This window comes from Gymnoscopelus microlampas (genome assembly GCF_963454915.1).
Source record: "Gymnoscopelus microlampas genome assembly, chromosome: 12".
Classification (NCBI taxonomy): Eukaryota; Metazoa; Chordata; class Actinopteri; order Myctophiformes; family Myctophidae; genus Gymnoscopelus; species Gymnoscopelus microlampas.
In genome coordinates, this window is record NC_139949.1 from 47586488 (window position 1) to 47608386 (window position 21899).

General features: G+C 41.1%; 2 protein-coding genes across 3 annotated transcripts in view; both read left to right on the forward strand.

Annotated features, from left to right (window-relative positions):
• The window catches only part of LOC311057518 (uncharacterized protein), a 135899-nt gene that overhangs the window by 90870 nt on the left and 23130 nt on the right, over positions 1 to 21899 (forward strand). The window contains exons 1-3 of one of the 2 annotated variants that reach the window (XM_084074480.1): positions 915 to 1077; positions 4047 to 4145; positions 5852 to 5953. The exons of the other annotated variant lie outside the window; for it this stretch is intronic. Coding sequence (XP_083930606.1) covers positions 4076 to 4145; positions 5852 to 5953 — 172 coding nt within the window. The 5' untranslated portion in view covers positions 915 to 1077; positions 4047 to 4075. Of the gene's footprint in view, positions 1 to 914; positions 1078 to 4046; positions 4146 to 5851; positions 5954 to 21899 lie in introns of those variants that run through there. 2 annotated transcript variants of the gene reach the window in all.
• Positions 10945 to 17939, forward strand: LOC311057524 (piggyBac transposable element-derived protein 4-like). The gene is made up of 4 exons (XM_084074491.1): positions 10945 to 11080; positions 13528 to 13621; positions 14977 to 15075; positions 15924 to 17939. Exons 3-4 carry the CDS (start codon positions 15006 to 15008, stop codon positions 17300 to 17302), a joined length of 1449 nt encoding a protein of 482 aa, XP_083930617.1. The 5' UTR covers positions 10945 to 11080; positions 13528 to 13621; positions 14977 to 15005; the 3' UTR covers positions 17303 to 17939.

The following is a 21899-nucleotide window of genomic DNA, read 5'->3' on the forward strand; positions in this document are numbered from 1 at the left end:
TACTCTGGGAGTACCAGTGACCAGTGGGTGATGACCACAAAGAGTGTGGTGACATCTGGAGAGACAGAGGACGGCTAGAGAGACGGCAACCAGGGGTGGAGAGGGTTGGCAGCCCAAACCACTTCTTCTGAGAAGAAGAACCCAAAGCAACCCACATACTGCGGTAAAACCTGAAAGAATCAAGTGGGCTTAAAAGTCCATCAAGGCAGAATGAGATGTTTGCTCACCTACCATCCTAAGCCCCCAAGAGACAGTGGGGGCAGTAGCATGCCACTTGGACACAGGCCGGGGTCTGATCAGCCTCGGTCGGGTCGCCTGCAGGAGGGCATCTGTTGCAAGACCCGAAACACCCAGTGACTCAGGAAACGACACACAATTCATCTATAGATTACTTTTCTGATTAATCAAATAATCGAGGAGCTGTTTTTTCCTCATATTTTTTACTTCAAGTTCTCAACAATGGATTGACAACATCAGCCCTATGTTATACTATGTTGCTCAACAATGTTGTGTAAGAAAATAGCTGATCTACAAGCTCAAAACGCATGGCTCTGACGTGTTGTGAGCTTGTAGATCTGCTATTTTCAATATTTTTGGATTTTTACTTTTTGGGAAGATTTTGCCTATAATGACCTATCCAAAATAGGGATTGATTATTAATCGGTTAATATATCAATTTACTGATTAACAATTATATTTTATTTTCATAATCATTTACATTGATTAGTTGGATCAACTGCTGCACTCCTAGATGGATGTTCTCTTGTCTACAGGTCAGGAAGGTCACATAGTACTGTTACTGTATATAAACAATGGACAGTACCCGAGACCAACAGTAGGGAACAGCAATACACCAAGTGCCGTCTATATAAAGTGGTCGCCAGAAGAAGAATATACCCACAATGCAGTAGTGAAAACAACATGGTGTGTTGACTGACTGTTGTTGACACTTTAAAATACCATAGATTTATATAAAAGTAAAATACAAAGAAAACTAAAACGTGTCGTTTCTAACCAGTGTCGTCGTTAAGCAGCAGGAGGACGTTTGTTAGCAGCTCAACCACTGAAACACAGCAGGTATGATAAACTCATTCATGTTGGGTTTGGTTTTAGCCCCGTTTGGAACCTCACTCTCCACGATAGCTCCGGGTTGAGGTCCCGCTGTACCGGGTCCCGGCAGAGGTAGAGTCCGTCCTAGCTGTAGAATACAACTCTCGTAGACGTATTTATGATTCTGACGTTTTCAATCTACGAGAGTTGTAGGGTTCACCCCCCATGGACACAGGGACGTTCAGCACTATACCCCGTAGAAACTCCAAACATGTGCAAATTGAAAATAAAGGTGCTTACCCCCACGCCCCAAATGTTAACTCTCGCTACGGGGTAGTAGTTTAATGTAATCATCTATATATTTCAATAAAGAAGTGTTTTAATGCCGTCTGTGGCCGAACGCCATTTTTTCACCCTCGTTTACTTCCTGTTTACATTGAGTGTAATTCCGGGTTTCACCAGATGGGCGCGTCACTACCGCCCATTGGGAACTTCCGACAGAATCGGCCACAGACGGCATTAAAACACTTTTTCATTGAAAGATATGGATTATTACATTAAACTACTGCCCCGTAGCGAGAGTTAACATTTGGGGCGTGGGGGTAAGCACATTTATCTTCAATTTGTACATGTTTGGAGTGTCTACGGGGCATAGTGCTGAAAGTCCCTGTGTCCATGGGGGGTGAACCCTACAACTCTCGTAGATTGAAAACGTCAGAATCATAAATACGTCTACGAGTTGTATTCTACAGCTAAGTCCGTCCAAACGCAGTGAAGATCATCTCGGAGCTATCGTGGAAAGTGTCAAAGTGAGGTTCCAAACGTGGATAGTTTCATCTATTTATCGTTTAAGCTGAACGAATCATGTCTTGTTTAATCTATTTGTCTTTATTAACTCATCATTTAAGTTGGAACATAAATCTAATTACGATCACTTTATAACAAGCTAACAGCTGAGAGTAAACACAATAGCTGCAGCAAGACATTGTACATTGTTTATTTGCATGTGTTGTTTTTAATCTCCATATAACTAAGGGTAAGTGATTTACTTTGGTTAAAATAAGCGTTAAATAGCTCTATATTCTGATTATGCTCATTGCTATAGAGTGTTTGTTCAGTAAAAGGAGCAATGATTACTATCAGAATATAGTACTTTAACCTTTTAAACAAAAGAACCAAAACATATAACTTACCCTACGAGGTGCAAACGTATCTTGTAAACGAGTAGGATCTTTACTCTGTCCACAGTAATGTTAATGTGGTTGTCAAGTGAAGTTAGAGCAAATTTGCCCCAAACCCACCTTTCTGCTGTTATTATTGATAAAGGTTGTCTATATATTTCAAATGACAGTGTGTGTACTTCAAGTCCATTGTTGTCACATCACAAGTTTACACCAGATATAAAAGGTATGGGTGAAATTGTGTTGTGGAAGATTATATCTTGCACAAGAAAACAGCCAACACTGGCATTGCAATGTTGATGCGATAAACCAGACTAGCCAACACCAACTTTGGACTTCTGAATCGCTGTTCTCCACACTCATCAAGGTCTTGACTCTGCAGTGTTGTTAGCTCCGCTGTCGCGCCGCAGTGTGTCTACGTGGGTGGCGTGCCATCTTTCCCTTCCTGGCTGTGCCTTGCGTTGGCTCCCACAGTGTCAGTTTGCTTGCCACCAGTTCCGGATGGATGACACAGTGGGCGAGCACTCAGAGCTGCGGTGGTTTGATTGATTGATTGATTGATTGAATACTTTATTAGTCAGAAATGTAAACAGCATGAGGTATGGTCAGATAGGGCTAAAAGCATAATACAAAAAAGTCCACTCACTTTGGAAAAGTAGTTAGTCAGGTATGAGGGTACTGCCCCCCTTGACTATCTTAAATACCAATCCCATTTGTATTTGATTAAACCTATCTTCAGAGCCATCCCAGACTAGCAAAGTGTGTTTGAATTTGGTGGGTCAGGGGTCCCCAGAGGGCTCACGTGTAACAGACAGGCCCAAGGCTAGCACCTGACCGACCACCACCGTCCCGCTACCTTGTGTGGGTAAGCCAGGGAAGGCTAAAGGTTAGGGGAGAGCACCCCCAGAGAACTGGAGCTGCTCGGAGCAGTGGTGGTCGCCAGAGGTGAGATGCGCAGGCCCATGTTTAGTGGACACGCCCCGGCATCTGACTAACCACCGACCCCACTATCTTGTGGGTTAGTCCAGAGACTCCAGACAGACAAAAGGCTATGGGAGCACAGCACACCCAGAGAGAAAAGACGGGCGAGAGGACCGACGACTCTTGAACCTCGACAGGAAATGATGGACGTGTGTGTGTGTGTGTGTGTGTGTGTGTGTGTGTGTGTGTGTGTGTGTGTGTGTGTGTGTGTGTGTGTGTGTGTGTGTGTGTGTGTGTGTGTGTGTGTGTGTGTGTGTGTGCGTGCACACACAGTTTGACCATTTATTTATGTCCACACACAGGGAAAGCATACAGGTATTTTAGGTGCAGCAAGATAAATTCACAAACTCATGGATATATGTCCTCATGATTCAACACGCGTGAAACTCAGCACTCCATGGGCACAAGTAGCGGCGGTGCTGCCATACATGGCAGCAGAGACAGCACAATGCTTGTGCTTTTTTATTGTCTAATTACTTTTGTTTGTTATACAAATACACAACTGTTAAGAAGCAAGTCATTTAATTTTTTACATTTAAGTATGAATTAGGATGGGTCATGCAGACTTCAAATTCTATCAAGATATTATTATATCATTGTCTCCATAATATTCACGACTGCAAAAATCGTTTGATTCTGGGCAACTTGAAGTGAAAAGGGTTCTGAATTATAATTGATTAGTCAGGAAGTGCTCCGTGAAACAACTTGCCCAGTTGACAAGTGATTAACCAACGTTGCTCCTTCCTTATTGTCTGTTATTTTTTAAGTTGAGTGCAAGAGGTTCTTCTTAATAAATCCTAATTAAACTCTGGGATTTTAATTGTTTTTTTCCAGACTCTGTGGTGTCCAGACTGCAGGTGCAGATGAACTCTCCAGACCCAGCCAGACCCGTTTCAGTGAAACAGGAGGAACCTGAAGACCAGCCAGACCTCAGTAGGTGTCTCTCTCTCTCTCTCTCTCTCTCTCTCTCTCTCTCTCTCTCTCTCTCTCTCTCTCTCTCTCTCTCTCTCTCTCTCTCTCTCTCTCTCTCTCTCTCTCTCTCTCTCTCTCTCTCTCTCTCTCTCTCTCTCTCTCTCTCTCTCTCTCTCTCTCTCTCTCTCTCTCTCTCTCTCTCTCTCTCTCTCTCCTCCCCCCCCCCCCCCCTTCAAGGTGTTTATAAGATACAGCTACTTGCTGCGCTATTAACAGTTAAAGTTGCTGTAAGTTATATGTTTTGGTTAAAACAAAAATTTTGTTAAAAAGTTAAATAGTGTTTTTTTCCTTTTTTTTCTGTAGCAATCTGTTTATGGAGGAAGACTTGAAGGCAATTACCATCAGAATAGAGAGCTATTTAACACTTATTTAACTAGATAAAATAATAATCACTTACACCTTTTAATGCTGCAGAGATTAATCCTAGTGATTTGATGCCCAAATGGCCTTTCCTCTGGCGCCATCTTTTGGCCAAACTCTCCACTTGCACACAAGATGTCTCAAAATGTAAACTTGCTAAGCGCATTCATGCTTCCTGGAAGATTTACTCTAACTGAGTGTGACAATGACCTATCATTCTAGCACCACCATCAGGTCAAAATAATGACGTTTCACACAAGGTTGGGGCTGCTCGATGGCAAAAAAGTATCACAATTATTTTTGGTCAATATGATTATTAAATGTGTGTGAAGCAAGCTTCTTGGATCTGGCAGAGCCCGGTTAGATTATTTACTCCTTGAAACCAAAGTGTTAAACAGATGAATTGGTTTGACCTTTCTTGTTGACCAAAAGGCTCTCTTTCCATCATCTTGGCCAGATCAGAACTAAACATCTCACAGTCTAACTGAGATTGAGTTTGGGTTTTTAGGGAGTGGGTAAAAGTGTACAGATGTAAATTAATGATCTTTTCAGCCATACTTTGATCACTCCCCTCACCCAGGTCAAAAAAGGCTGGTCACAGTACGTGATCAAATACGATCTCTCATCCCCACTTTTTAGTTTGGGGATATACTGTATTTTGGATCACAGCCCGCCCGGTGTCTGAACCACACTTATTTGCACCCTATGCTTCCTCTGTTTTACATGAAACCATTTCTAAAACGCATGACACATCAACGTCTGTACGGCCTTATTGTAATCTATATACCTGGTAGAAGGGTGGGGGGTATAATTGTATAATACTAGAGGGTCGGGGCGCTGCGCGCCCCTCCCCCCTATCCGCTGCGCGGTGCTTTGTGTTTGTTGGTCTCTATAATATATAAAGCCATAATAGGAGATGTTCCCAATGGAGCTATGCCCAAATATGGAGTGTGTTGTCTGACCTCACTTGGGTCTCGTTGGGCGGTGGTCGGCGATGACGCTAAGGAACAACATGGCCGACTGTAATGTTGTGAGTTTGTGTTGGCCGCAATTAATTATGCTGCGAGGGGGCAGATGTGTGCTGAGCAGTATGAAGTGGCCTACAGACTGCGCGTAGTAATTCTGCACGTTGTGGCGTGTCTTGTTAGTGACATTGATATGTTGTTTTTGTGTTTAGTCCCACACAGTGGCAGGTTTTTTTGGGGGGTTTTGGGTTTAGAAATGTATTATAGGATAAGGAGGGAAAGCATGGCTGCAGAAACATTAAAAACAGTTATTAAAGTGCTTGTTAATTTCCTTCATTTCAGACCAGTCCGTTGAGTCCAGACTGCAGCTGAAGATGCATTCTCCAGACTCAGCCAGGGACATTTCAATTAAACAGGAGGAACCTGAAGACCACCCACACCTCAGTAAGTTTAACCACTTGAACCCTAGCATCCCTAAATGGGGGAAAAATAACCGAATGAGGCGAACTAAGCGTTTCGTCAGTTCGGTACTATTAACTCCAATTGGAAAATCACAACTGAGGCGATGTTGGCTTCTCCCTCACTTCACCCTTCATGCATTAATATTGTTGTTTAGGAAATGTTTGATTCATCCATTTGACGGTTTGATCTATGTATTTTAGTCATGAAATAGAACTTGTAGTTGCTGAATATTTCTTATTTTCACACATACAACTGCTAGATTGAAACTTTGTTATTAGAATTCTGTATTGTTTTCGTATGTGTGTAGTAATTGACCGTATGGAGAGGTGATTAGTTGAACACGCAAATGAACACTTTTGTCACCATCTCAACACCCAGCGATCAGAATGACGCGATTCAGGCACTAGAGACAGATATTTCGGTGGGAATACACCTTAGGATACCACTTTTTGCACATGGAACATGGAGGATGGAAAATTGTATTTACAAATCAGGAATCCAGCGTTGATTAGCATGTCATCTTTTTTGCTCCTAGACATCCTGCACACAATTTTGTGTAAAGAGGAGGTTTCTCCTAAACAGGAGAGGAGCCACAGTCTACTCCAGGAGGAACCAGAGCCTCCGCACATTAAAGAGGAACAGGAGGAACTGCTACTACTGCCTGATGGGCCTATGTTGACAATACTAGCAGTGAAAAGTGAAGTTGATGATCAAGACATCTCTTCACACTGTTCTGAAGTTAAAGTTGAACATGAATCTCACACTGGAGACAGTGATGATTGGGAGGTCACCAGTGGAGGTCAGTCGGTGTTAAACACAAGGACAGGAACTACATGTGTGGCAAAACTGGGAGTTGGCATAACGACTCAAGGCCTGTACGCACTACACAATTTTAAGCCTGATTTTAGCCTGATTATGAACGTCGGTGCGCGTTCCCGCAGCTTTTCCATCTTGTAGTGTGACATGTCAAAAGACCTGGATTTGGGCCTCTTTCATTGGACATGAAAATATTTTACGGACTGCCTGATGAGATGATCTTATTAAGATCTTATCTTAAAGTGTACTAGAACTTGTCCATGCACATACTGTGGCATTGATTAATTCTAGCCTCAGAATGTATTATTTGGTATCTGTATACCTACAATTGAAATGCAGGCGTATGCGTGCATTCGCAAATGTGTTTGGTTAGACATGGGAATGTATTAAAACTACTTATTATAACAGGCCTACTCATAATACTAATTCTAATACAAATATTAAGCTATAAGGGCCCACCGCACTTTTATTTTACCTCTGGGGCAGAATCTGCCAATGCTTTGTCAATGCAAATGCGTGGATTCTTGGAAAAAATCTGCAAGACCAGGAATCCACGCATTTGCATTGACAAAGCATTGGCTGACTGTGTCAGGATTTGAGGCAACACTCACACAATCACGTGCACTGCAGCATGCGTCCCCTCCACCTCCGCCTCCTCCCCATGGGTGTGTATTGTGTATGGGCGTGTATCACCGTGCATGTGTGAGTGTGGCTTCAGGAAGTAAATTCCTAGCCTCGATCTCCAGGCTTTTATTTTTTATTTTTGCTAAAAAATAAAAGCTGGGAAATTCCTTTCCCAGCTGTTGGTACGCTGTTGGTAAGCGCCTCAAGTCGTCTGATTACGTCGCGCATTATTTATTTTGGGTGCGCATGCGCACCAGTTACGTGCACCCCTGTATATAAAAATATAATTATTAACAGAGAAGCCATAGGGCTCCCCTAAACACGGACTTGTTTGTTGATTGAAGCTTTTCAAGTTGTATCTGTACTCACCATTTTTAATCTGTGCGTGCGTGCGTGCATGCGTGCGTGCGTGCGTGTGTTGTGTGTGTCTCTCTCTCTCTCTCTCTCTCAGGTGTGAGGGCCCAGACCCCGGTCTTCTCTTGTTCTGAGTGTTCATATGCCCTCACATCCCAGGTCTTCCTCTACAAACACATCAGGAGGAGACACACTGACCTCTACTGCCAAATGCTGTTGAATGGACAGATCACCTCATCAGCCTGTCAGCAAGTCAAGTCTGTAACCATCCCCAAACGAGGACACGCTCAAAAGGCACGTCGGCTGACCTTCCCATTAAACAAAACCCACTTCTGTGAACAATGCAACAAGACTTTCACTCAGTTGGGTAATTTGAAAAGGCACCAGCGTCTCCACACTGGACTGAGACAGTACCACTGCACACAGTGTGACGAGTCATTCAATAGGTCAAGTAGTCTAAACACACACAAGCGTATCCACACACTAGAGAGAAACCTTTCTGTTGTAAAAAGTTTCAACATGAGTTACAGTGAGTTAGGTACTCACTTAAGTAAAACTACACCAGCATATTCACACCAAGGGGGAGAAACATGATCCACTGCAGATTAGCAGGGGTTAGGAACCACAGCACAGAGAAAATAGAAGAGAGAGCAAGACCACTGGAGACAAAACAGAAATATAAACACCTGGGACAGTTTTAAAGGAGTAACTCACCCCAAAAATGACTTATTTTCTATCAATTACACATCCTTGCCTTTAATTCCTGGAGATTTTTTTGTTTAATGTCACATTCCTGAACCAATAATTCAATGACCGGGTAGCTGGTCAGTACAGTAGGAGACTCAATTGAGTCTCCGCTGGTCATCAAATTATTGGCTCAGCAATCCGACAAAAACAAAGAACTCTCCATGAATTCAAGGCTTCACGGGGTGTGTAATTGATAGAAAATAAGTCATTTTTGGGGTGAACTACTCTTTTAAAGTCTCTGAGTAGAGAGTCTGAATCACTCTGAAAGCCCTGTCTCTCTTGTGTCTTTTATTTTATTTTATTTGACTCAATTCCTTCCATAATGTTAGGTTCACAAACTATTCTCAACATAACTCGAACTGCATTGATAAAGAACCTTTAAAATTGACTGTGGTCAACCAAAATGCTATATAGGTCAATACAAAACTATGAAAACAAAAGGTGAAAATATTAAGGAATAAGAAAAGACAAAACTAGCAAAACATTACACAAATGAATTATAAACGAAGGGCTAAAAACAGTAATAGACAATAAAGGCCAAGTGGGGAAAGGAGATTATTTTGCATAAGCTGCAACTTAAACCCTTTAAACGTAGAAAACTGGACCTGAGTTGGTTCTGTACGTGTACCACTTTTTTGTCCACACCAAAACTCTTTGCCAAAAATAGCAGATATACAAGCTCACAAGATGTCAAGTTGTGACGTGTGACCAGATACAGGGAGTTGCAGCAATGGAGCCTTGAAGAAATTAATTCATGAATCTAGATCTTTTGGGGAGAGAGGGGTCTTTGTCTTAGCTAAAAGTAGAAACTGGTTTTCATTACTGAACTGACTGAATACTAAGTAAAAAAGGCTTAAAATATAACAAAAATGTATGATTAATTTGTATCTATGATTCTCTACTTTCGTATGAAATGAAAAAAAAAAAAAAATGGAGCTTAATTTAGAAAAGACTGGTGTCTGTTGTGTCTGGCCAAATTATTTTGGTGTTATTCATAACATGGTTTTTCAACAGTTTTTCTATAATTTTTGTTTTTATATTTTATGTAATCTTACTGTTCTGTTATGTGCCCAATGCAAGGTGCTATTTCAATGGTTTTATTGATGATTTTTACCCTGAAATCCAAACTGTTATTCTGAATATAAAATCATAGTCTGCATTTAGAAATAATGATATATACATCAATTTGGAAATGATATGCTTAAAGCTGCAGTAGGTGATATGTTTTTGTTTAAGTTAAGTTAGGTTGCAATACCCTTAAGTTTTGAATGGCTCTATATTCTGATAGTAATCATTGCTATAGAGTGTTTGCTCCATAACAGGGGGTCTCCTAGCCGCAAGCAACTCTTAGATCTTTTTAATATCTGGAATGTAGAGTTGCAACACAAATCCAGCCCATACATCCAAACAGAAAAGTCCTATCTGATTGTATTAAACAATGTAAAACTCACCAACATTGCAGCTGTATGGAAAGCTTGAATTATCCTCTATCTACAAAGTTTTTGTTACATAAAACTCCACCATTGTCATGTTATGAGCTACTTTCTGTCAATAAATTCCATGCAGGTGATTTCGGGAGTTTGGAAGCACTCAATGGTCCTGCGTACCACCTGTTTCGAAATTCCACATAATGCAGGAAGCAGCATTAAACATTCAAAATAGGATCTAAGAGTTGCTTGCGGCCATATAGGGGTCTCCCTGTCTCCCCACCTCTTTTGACAACAGAAAATGCATTTATAGGTCTGTAAATCACATCATGATATCCAATCAGGAGAGAGCACTTCAAGGATACAGGGATAAACAAGTGAAATTGGAAGTGATGACACAAAAGAATTGGCAGACAAAATTGCAACTGGAATACTATAACATTGAAGCTGCACATAGTGCTGTTAATGTACATATAAACAATGGGCAGTACCCGAGAGCAACAAGGAGCAGCAATACTCCAATTGTCGTCTAGACCAGGGGTCTTCAACAGGGGGTCCTCAGAGTTACTACAGGGGGGCCACCAAATCTTTGTGTGATATATTTTTTACATTAACCACTAGCATCCCATTTCTGAGGAGAACTTTAGCCAAAAATAGCAGATAGTAGATCTGCTATGTTTGGCAAAGAGTTATAGGAGAGAGGGGGGGGAGAGCAGACCAAGTAAAAAAATAATAATCTGCAACACAATTTTATACAATATAGAGGGGGTCCCTGCTTCATCTTTCTCTCGGCTAGGGGGGCCGGGGGTCCTTAGTCTGAATTCTCTGAAAACGTTGAAGACCCCTGGTCTAGACCATAGACTGTATGGTCTAGACTAGAGTAACCTCGCATCACCATTCACCTTTCTAGCCTGGTAAACCCATAACTCTATGGGTAACGCCCCCCGACCCCTTCCGGAAATCTGTTTTGCATTTATATCCGGAGGGAGGTGTTTATCAGGCTGCAGTGTTTCCACTTTCCATCTCGGAGGGAATGTCTAGACAATCTCATCGTCGTCGGAAGAAGAACATAGAACAAGGATACAAGGATTTACAGCGACAAAGAGGACCATCCAAGATATCCATACAGATGCAATATTTGGTGAGTTTATCGTCGTTTAAATACAAATGTTTCCGTTTCCTGAATGGGCGGGAGGGTATTGCAACCTAGCATTCATAGCATTTAAGTTAGCTTGCGACTAAACGAATTCATGTTGTTTTTCATCATTAATCATTTAAATGTCTTTGATGACTCATTTAAGACGGAACATAAATGGTATTTTTATTAGCTAGCTAGACTAGCTAAGCCGAGCTAGCCTAGCCCTGAAACATGACTGTCCATATCATGACAGTCATGACGAAACTTCCAGCTTGTTTTTGCACTTTCTCAATTTAAAGCCCGTCCCGTACATCTACATAAACGTTCAGATTTCAAATATAGAATGTTTACGTCATGGCCACGGATGTTGCAATTCACTTCGGGTGGGTATAAGTCCCCGTATTGAACGTATTGTTCAATAAAAATCATTTTAATCCTATCGGCGGCCATTTTCTCATAGAGTTATAATGTATCAGGGTGCAATACACCTCCCAACCGATGGGGTCGCGTAGTTGAAAGCAAATGGAGAGAATTCTAAGAAAATGGCCACCGATCGAAATAAAATGCTTTTTATTTGAACAATACGGAAGATACGGGTACTTCTGAGTGGCCGTACATAATTGTAACATCTGTTGGCCATGGGGTAAGTACTTAATAGTTTAAATTTTAACGTTTTATAAAAAATGTACGGGACAAAAAGGGAGACAGTGCAAACACCAGGTTGAAGTTGTGCTATGACGTTCATGACGGACGAGCGTAGTGTATCCATGGCTATGCCCTTAGCTACTTTCTGGTAAACCCTCCCTCCAGAAAATGGAAATGAGATTTCTGGAGGGAGGGTTTACCAGGCTATTAGCTACTAGCTTACTGTGAATGTTATAAACAAAAATAATTAGTGTGGTTGCCCGAATGGGAAATTTCCCCATCCACTTTAATGGAAAGGTGAAAACTCAACTTCAAGTATTATTTATCAAAAACCGTAAGAGCTAGAGTTACCAGATTTGGAGGGGAGATTCATATTTTATTGCCAAATTATTGAAACAAATATTACACCATTCGGCCTCATGGTGGCGCTATAGCAGCCCACTTTACCTTTTGGCCTATAACTCTTGAACCGTAGGTCGTAAAATAAAAATCTAATAAACCCAAGGAATTCCCTAGATTCCTTGGGTCATTGCGCAACTTTCCATGTAGGCCACGCCCATTTGCGTCTGGATAGATTTTTTTTTATTAGTGCATTAAATTTCCCCATCCACTTTAATGGGAATTGCAAAAACTCCCATTCAAGTATTTTTGTCTCGGAAACCATAAGGGCTACAGTTACAAGCCTTGGAGGGGAGGTTAATAGTTTATTCCAAAATTATTTAAGCAAGAATCACACCAGTCAGCCACATGGTGGCGCTATAACAGCCCACTTTACATTTTGGCCTATAACTCTTGAACCGTAGGTGGTAAAATCAAAATGTATTTTCCCCTAGATTCCTTAGGTCATGACGCAACTTCCCATGTAGGCCACGCCCATTTGCGCCAGGACAAATTTTCCGCCATTTTGAATTTTCTGTAAAACACACTTTTAGCTCCTCCTCCCACATATTTTCTCAAAAATCGGTACACATGATCTCTTGGCCCATGTGGTAAACATATCCAAACGGCATTTTGATAGTCTTTACCGTTCATCCGTAAATGGCTACCAAAGTTAGTGGGAGGGCCCTGTTTTACCAAAAATGCCAGAAATCACGAACGAAACGTCCGGTCAATCCCAAATTTAAATCACATGTCGAGGGTGGTTTACTCAACGAATTCCCAAAAGCATTTCCACTTTGACCCATAGGGGGCGCCACAAATGCACGAAACGTTACCGTTTGATGCAAAAACATGATTTTTGGGGGGAACAATCCTCTCAAAATGTAATAAAAGCGATATCAGGAGTGACGTGACAATATGATTGGCCCCTTACATTTGTGGGAGGGGCCTATTTATTTAGTGGGAGGGGCCTATTTCCTAAAATCAAAACACGTATCACGAAGAAGGCAGGATCAGATCGGCACCCGATTCGAATGGCACGTCGCACGGCCTTCGACGGTATTCCTCCCGGCGTATCCCTCCCGGCGTATGCCTCGAGTCCCGGCGGCCGAGACCCGCGACCGGCGTCGGCGCAACCACACTTTGCAATTTCCCAGAATTGCGACGCGTCTAGTTGTTCATGTTCTTATGTCACTATTATCCATGTGACATATAGTTACATCAATGTTGTATTACATCCCCGTGGTTAATCATTCTCTAAATAAGCAATGAGGTGCAAACGTATCTTGTAAACCAGTAGGATCTTTACTCTGTCCACAGTAATGTTAATGTGATTGTCACGTGAAGTTGGAGCTCCATGTCTTCATGCACCAGACATTGAATCCTTACCAACTAAACATTTGTCATGCTGATTTGTCTCACTACAGTGTGTCAGGCCTGCGTGATTTGGGAACGTACGGAACCGGTTGGAAAACCCCGCCCCCGACTGTCTTCACTGGCTGAATCACGCCTGCTTGAAAGGTAAATAGGCGGGCCTTGATGTATATGTTATGCAACGCAGTTAGTAACAGGACACTGTTACTAAAAACACAATATAAAAGACATCTTTTGTGCATTTGTGCAGTAGGAGAGGCGTTCTCACAAGCCCTATTTTCCTGTAGAGTGTGCGGTATGTATCGTACTCATTTTTGGCGCAGTACTTGTTAGGCCTAGCCTGACAACTGAATTTTCATTTTGTGCGAGGCTAGCGATTTCAGGGGCTGGAGCCAGGCTATGTCAGGCTCAGGCCTAGACTGACCATCCATGTAACGCATTTCTGCTGTTATTATAATTGACAAAGGTTTTCTCATGTTTTGTTATGAAAATTATATAATAGCGTTTATACTAAAGTTCATTGCCACATCACAATTTTACACCAGCATTAAAGGAAGGTGTGAAGTAGTTTTTTGCAAGATTATATCTTGCACAAGAACACGGACAACATTGGCAACAACTATACAGTATAGGCTACTGTAGAGCGATATAGTCTGTTTCCTAAACCAGACACACTGTACTTAACAAACTGAAGGATACAACTGCAAGAACCATGTTGTACTTGCTCATCCCATTATATTCCAGTTCAAAGTAAAATATGTAATCCACAGTAAGGAAGGGGGAAAAAGTCCTTTGAAATGCAATTCATTTGCTAATAAGTCATTCTTTATAAACTGCCTATGGAGTGTCACTATTACTAATGTTGCCATAACTAGACAGGAACTATATTGTGTCATGCGTGCACACCCTCAGTGCATAATGTGCACCATCATCAAAAACATAATCAGGTGAAGAAGAGACATAGATAACTCAAAAGAACCAGCTTAAACAGAAGACAACGTCCACTGCAGCACTATTTGCATTGCATCTCATGGTCACAATTGTATGACAGTCCATTTTCAGACTTTTGCGACATAAACGTGTCGATCAAGTTCCACAAACCTGTCAGTGATGCATCAGCACTGTGCTGATCTGTTTTCTTTTCCCCATATTTTTTATACCCGTTGTTTTAGAAGCAAGTTGTCAAAATAAGGATGGGTGAGGTAGACTTCAAATTAATTATATTTTCTAAATAATATTTGACTGTGCAGCAAAAAAAAAACCTACATTTTACCCAGTTAGAGTGATTAACCAACCAAACAAGTTACTCCTCCTTCCACATGTGGCAAACCATGCGGGTCACGCATTGGCCTGCATAGTCACATGCAATGGCACAACCGCAATCCCCCTCAACAATAACCCATTCTTGGAGCAACGTCATCATCGAAATCGATGGACAGCCATAAGCATAAGCTTCTTAATTAATCCTAAACTCCTCTGGGATTTTAATTGTTTCATTCCAGATTCTAAGGTGTCCAGACAGCAGGTGCAGATGGCGTCTCCAGACCCAGCCAGACCCGCTTCGATGAAACAGGAGGAACCTGAAGACCAGCCAGACCGTAGTAAGTTTCAGTGTGTCTCTCTCTCTTCCCTTTTTCTAGCTTCAAGTTGTTAATTGTCCCAGACACATGTACAATACAGTTACAGTTGCTATCTGCACTATCAACAGTTAACACATTGCCTGCCAAGGACTCATATATGTGTCCTTTCAAATCCAACACTTCACCGCCAAAGACGCATATCCGTCTTTTAGTCTTTTCAGTGGTTTACGATAGATGCCGCAACCAGTGCGTTTATACAGGACTTCCAGATCAAAGGGAACCCGGAAAATCACGTGATCAGAGTAAACCGCGAGCAAATCATCGTGACAAAACAAGAGACGAGAGACATGTTGAGAGATCGAGCGAGTGATAGTTACAGAGAGTTAATTTAGTGTTATTGAGAGTTATAGATTAGATTAGTTATAGATTAGATTAGTTATAGAGTAAATTGTAGAGATAAGATTATTATAGAGGGAGGGGTCTGTGTGAACACACTCACTTTTGGAAAGTAGAAAACAGAGATAACCACATTTCAGTGTCACACACACACACACACACACACACACTCTAGTGTGGGGACACTCCCTATCTGCACCATTATTTCCACTGACCATCCAAGCAACTTTCCATTCCTGGTTTTCCCATTATATACAGTACTGATAAGATGAAATGATGTATTTATTTATTCTGTATCTATCTATGCATGGGATGTATTTGATTATGATGACGATGTAGCCTATGAATTTACTATGACAGTAGATGCAGTAGGCTAACTATCTCTGCATTTGATGTATGTGCTTATTGTAAGTCACTCTGACTCTAGATAAGAAAAGTATTTTATGGTAACTACGCATTTCTATAATTTACAGGTGGTGACAGGCCCCGTAATGGCGGTCCAGCTGCAGATCCTCCTGTTTGGCACGACACGAACTGGCAGCCAAAGGACATCCCCTTCACTGCCGTTCCAGGGCCTCGCAACGATGCTGCTAATCTTCAGTCGGATCAACCTGTTGACTTTCTGGAGCTATTCATGTCGGATGAGCTGCTCCAGACCATATGTGTTCAGACTAACCTGTATGCAGAGCAGAGCATTAGAGCTGAAGAGAGTCGGCATCCACATGGCAAAACACATGCATGGAAAGATGTCACAGTTGTAGAACTAAAGAACTTCTTCGGCCTGTTGTTTCTCACTGGTGTTATGCGCAAGCCTAACCTTGAACTGTATTGGTCTACTGATGTTCTGTACGCTACCCCGTACTTCGGTAAAACCATGTCTCTGAATAGGTTTCAGATTATTTGGAAGTTTCTGCAATTCAGTGACAATGACTCAGTTGATGATGATGATGACGATGATGATGACTTGTACGAAATCCGCCCAGTCTTGGACTACCTACTCGCCAAATTCCGAGACATGTTTCTACCCAGTCAAAACGTCAGCATTGATGAAGGGATACTTCTGTGGCGAGATGGCCGCCGCCTAGCTTTCACGGTGTACGATCCACAAAAACCGACCGACTATGGCATCAAATCGTACATTCTGTGTGACTCGGAGACGGGGTACTGCTTCAATATGAAGCCATATTGTGGAGAATATTTTGGAGAATATCCTTCCACTGTTGTTTCTCTGCTCGCTGACCTTGCAGGTCACGGCTACAGGTTGTACACAGACAACTACTACAATACTGTACAAACGTGTCAACTTCTTCTTGGTCTTCAAACACATGCCTGCGGTACCATAATCAAGAATAGAGGTGAACCACCAGCCATTAGAGAGGTGACAAACTCCGGCCTGAAAATTGGAGAAAGAGTGATGCGTCACAATGACTCGGTGATGGTACTGGCATGGCGGGGCGAACGCATTGTGAGAATGGTCTCAACACTCCACAAGGATGAGATGCAAACTGTTCTGGTGACGCAGAAACGCCACAGAGAGAAAATGCCACAAGAGAAGCCAGTTTGTGTTGCTGACTACTGCCAGAACATGAATGGAGCTGACAAACTGAACGAAAACCTCAGTGAAAACCTCAGTTTCTATCCCTTTCTCACTAAGTCAGATACGTTGACCAACAAATTTGCAGTCTATCTTTTTCAGATCTGTCTGTTTAATGCGTTCATCATTTACAAAGCAAAGAACCCAGACGGCAGTTGTAAATATCTTCAAACTTTCATTCAAAGTGTAATCAAGTCCTGGACCACTTTGAGACATGCCCCAGAGAAGGCAAGTGATGACCCACCTGCAGTGGTGTAAAGTAACTAAGTACATTTACTCAAGTACTGTACTTAAGTAAAATTTGTGGGTACTTTCACTTTACTGGAGTATTTTGAATTGTCTATACTTTTACTTCTACTCCACTACGTCTCAGAGGCAAATATTGTACTTGTACTCCACTACAATTATTTGAAAACTTTAGTTACTTTGCAGATATAAATTAGTTCCTCAGCCTGCTAGCGACTATTAAGTCATATTACATTATTGGTGTAGCAAATTAAAGCCTATGCAAAGCACTAAACATTACAACACACTCACTATTTGGCAGGGACTCTGGTCAACCAAGTATAGGGTTCAAGTGCAATGACGGGTGGTATGTGCTTTGGTTGTGTTGTTACCTTGTCATGATGTAGCCTAACTAGTCCATTTGGCTAGATATCTTGCTCCGTTGCACCATTGCCATTGATTAGCAATTGATAATCTAAAAATAGTCTCTTCTTTGACTTGCATTGTATGGTGAAACAGCTCTCAAGTCAATTGTTTAGCACATAAATTAACACAAACAAAGCAGATTCTGCTAATATATTACCCTTTTCTTTTACAGAAAAATGTCAACTTTGTGTTGATTTAGCTATTTGTATTAAAACAAAGACCCGGACTGGAGTTTAAAAACAAAAAGAAGAGGGGGGTGGGGGGCTTTTGGTGCTTTTGATATGTATTGTTTGCATTCATGTATATGCTAAAATACAGTGACTTTGACAGCTATTTTTGGAATATACATTTCTAAATAAAAGTGTCCCTTGGACCTGAGTACATGTTTTAAGTGTTCCCTTATTCAATGATGTGCATATAGATTCCAGGTTGTATGAGAATGAATGTTTGCATGTATTTAAGAGGGATAGGCCCACTCAAATGGAAGGTGTGTACATTTGGCGGGTGTGTGTTAAGGTGTATAAAGGGTGCACTTTGCCGTGTTTAAATTTGCCTCAAATCTTTTTGACTGCAACGATTATTTAGCGAATATTCTATTGGTTTCTTTTTTGATTCATAGAATAATTGAGAAGCTTGCTATATATTTAAATTAATCGATAAAGCCTATTTTATATTGTCACACAACGGTGTCATGCAAAAAGTTTGAAAATAGCGGATCTACAAGATGATCTATAGGCTCAGTTGTGAGCTTGTAAATCTGCAACTTTCACTATTTTAAATATTTGCACATCCACTTAGTTCAGATGCAGGTGCATTAGACAGCAACTTAACAAACTAATCGTGAAGGAATTTTCATGAACAAAAATCCTGCAAGCTGCTCGATCTTGCTCCGCAACATACATTGTATTCAAGCATTGACATTGACCTATCGGTCCCTCTGGACCTTCATCATTCCACGGACCACATACCACAGACTGTCCCTTATGTATAGTAGGCGTACAACTCTTTGGCCTGCCCTCTAGGCTGCTTCATTCACTAGAATGGGGAATCTCACTGCCAGCTGAAACAGTGATACTTGTAGTAGTTTATAATGGCATATTGTATATCACGTTTAACAAGACGTATAGTACTTGTAGATAATAAAAAATCTATTGGCTGAACATTTTTATTTGCATTTTTTTCTGATGGGTTCCCACGTCGGCTGACCTTCCCATTAAACAAAACCCACTTCTGTAAACAATGCAACAAGACTTTCACTCAGTTGGGTAATTTGAAAAGGCACCAGCGTCTCCACACTGGACTGAGACAGTACTGCACACAGTGTGACGAGTCATTCAATAGGTCAAGTAGTCTAAACACACACAAGCGTATCCACACACTAGAGAGAAACCTTTCTGTTGTAAACAGTTTCAACATGAGTTACAGTGAGTTAGGTACTCACTTAAAGGATGACTTCATCGCTTTTCAACCTATCTTCATATAATAGGTCCTCACTAATACTCATGATAAAATGGTAAAAAAAAATCTACTCGGTCTGTGTCTCAGAGGAGGGCTGTGGACAGGAGTCCCGTCTACCAGTGACATCAATGGGGAATCCAAGCTAATAGAAACTGCAGGCTTTCTATTCCTGGAAAGTTGCAATGCAATAAAAGAAGCCATTGTTCTCGTGTTAATAAAAATCTAGATAAAAAATGTGAAATCTTGTTGGAAAAAAAGATCCTGCCTAACGATGATGTCACTGGTAGACAGGTTTCTGGACTGTCCACAGCCCTCCTATGAGACACAGACCAAGTAGAAAAAGATTGTACGATTTTATCATGAGTATTAGTGAGGACCAATTATAGGCATGGCATGGTTAGGAACCACAGCTCAGAGAAAATAGAAGAGAGAGAGAGAGACTAATGGAGACAAAACAGAAATGTAAACACCTGGGACAGTTTTAAAGGAGTAGTTCACCCAAAAAAATTACTTATTTTCTATCGATTACACATCCTTGCCTTGAATTCCTGGAGATTATTTTGCATAAGCTGCAGGTGCTTAACAACTTTTAAACTTAGAAAACTGGACCTGAGTTGGTTCTGTACGTGTACCACTTTTTTGTCCACACCAAATCTCTTTGCCAAATATAGCAGATATACAAGCTCACAACATGTCTCGTTGTGACGTGTTGTGAGCATGTAGATCTGCTATTTTTTAGCTATTGCTATTTCAATGGTTTTACTGATCATTTTACCCTGGAATCCAAGCTGTTATGTAGTATAAAATCATAGTCTGCATTTAGAAATAATGAGATATTTACATCAATTTGGACATTTTATGCTAAAGCTGCAGTAGTTGATTATGTTTTTGTTAAAAAGTTTTGAATGGCTCTATATTCTGATAGTAATCTCTTTTGACAACAGAAAATGCATTTACAGGTCAGCAAATGACGATCAAATGATATCCAATCAGGAGAGAGAACTTCAAGGATACAGGGTTAAACAAGTGAAATTGGAAGTGATGACACAAAAGAATTGGCAGACAAAATTGCAACTGGAATACTATAAAATTGAAGCTGCACATAGTGCTGTTAATGTACATATAAACAATGGGCAGTACCCGAGAGCAACAGTGGGGAGCAGTAATACTCCAATTGTCGTCTAGAAGACCAGGGGTCTTCAACAGGGGGTCCTCAGAGTTTCTACAGGGCAGGGGGGGGGGCACCAAATCTTTGTGTGATATATTTTTTTACATTAACCACTAGCATCCCATTTCTGAGGAGAACTTAAGCCAAAAATGGCAGATAGTAGATCTGCCATTTTTGGCAAAGAGTTATAGGTGTAGAGGGGGGAAAAGAGCAGACCAAGTAAAAAAAAAAGGAAAAATAATAATAAATCTGCAACACAATTTTATACAATATAGAGGGGGTCCCTGCTTCATCTCTCTCTCAGCTAGGGGGGCTGGGGGTCCTTAGTCTGAATTCTCTGAAAACGTTGAAGACCCCTGGTCTACTCTAGACCATAGACTGTATGGTCTAGACCAGAGTAACCTCGCATCACCTTTCTAGCCTGGTAAATCCATAACTCTATGGGTAACGCCCCCCTCCCCCTTCCGGAAATCTCATTTGCATTTATATCTGGAGGGAGGGATTTATCAGGCCACAGCATAGAGGTATAATATAACAGTGTTTCAGCTCCGTTCCGTAAGCAGAAATAGGACATCCGGTTTTCGAGCTAGCAGAAATAAGGTTTCCGGTTGCCTTCAAAATAAGATCACAAATTTGTAATGTTTTTTAAAAGAGACAAATCTATTTTAAAAATAAATTTAGGATGTATGTCTTTTAAATGGCGCATACTAGAACACTTCTAAGTATTTTTTTAAAGAGATAAATGTATTTAAAACATACATTTATGATGTGTGTCTTTTTAAATGGTGCTAGGTTGTTCCTGATTTAAACTGGCTATTGATCCCCACATTTAGCACAGTTTCTGATCCTGTTTTGAACTTTAACTGGATATAATATATATATTATGTTTGTTACATATGTATTTATTGTTTTTGTATTGTTTGTCCATTGTTGTAATAATGCTGCCTCTAGACCAGGTCACTCTGGAAAATTATCATGATATAATATTGTTTATTGCAGATGCAAATAAACAATGATAAAAGCAACAACAAAATATGCTACAAATAATAATAGTAGATAGTGCAGGTGAGATTTTAAAAAATTAAGCATGGGGGGTTTATAATGCTGATCTCAACTATTTAAAAACTAAAATACAAAACAAATAAGAATGTAATCACAATAATTTATAAAAAATGTGTATGTGTGTGTGTGTGTGTGTGTGTGTGTGTGCGTGCGTGCGTGCGTGCGTGCGTGCGTGCGTGCGTGCGTGCGTGCGTGCGTGCGTGCGTTCGTGCGTGCGTGCGTTTGTGAGAACAGTTCCATAACTGAGCGCCCCTGAACTTGATAGAAAATTGATACAGACCAGTACAGAATGTTGGTGAACATTGTGAGATAATTTGTAAAAAAAAAAAAAAGTGGCAGGCCATCCAGTGCGGCCAGAGGTAAGAAAAGTGCCGTTCTCAGACAATAGTGGACACTGGACAGGAGACGGCTCTTTGCCGTGGCACTTGTAAGATATGCACACGTTCAGGGAGACCCCCTCTACCACGCCACACTCTTCGCTAAGCATGAGAGGTGTATTTTGAAAAGTGGCGGGCC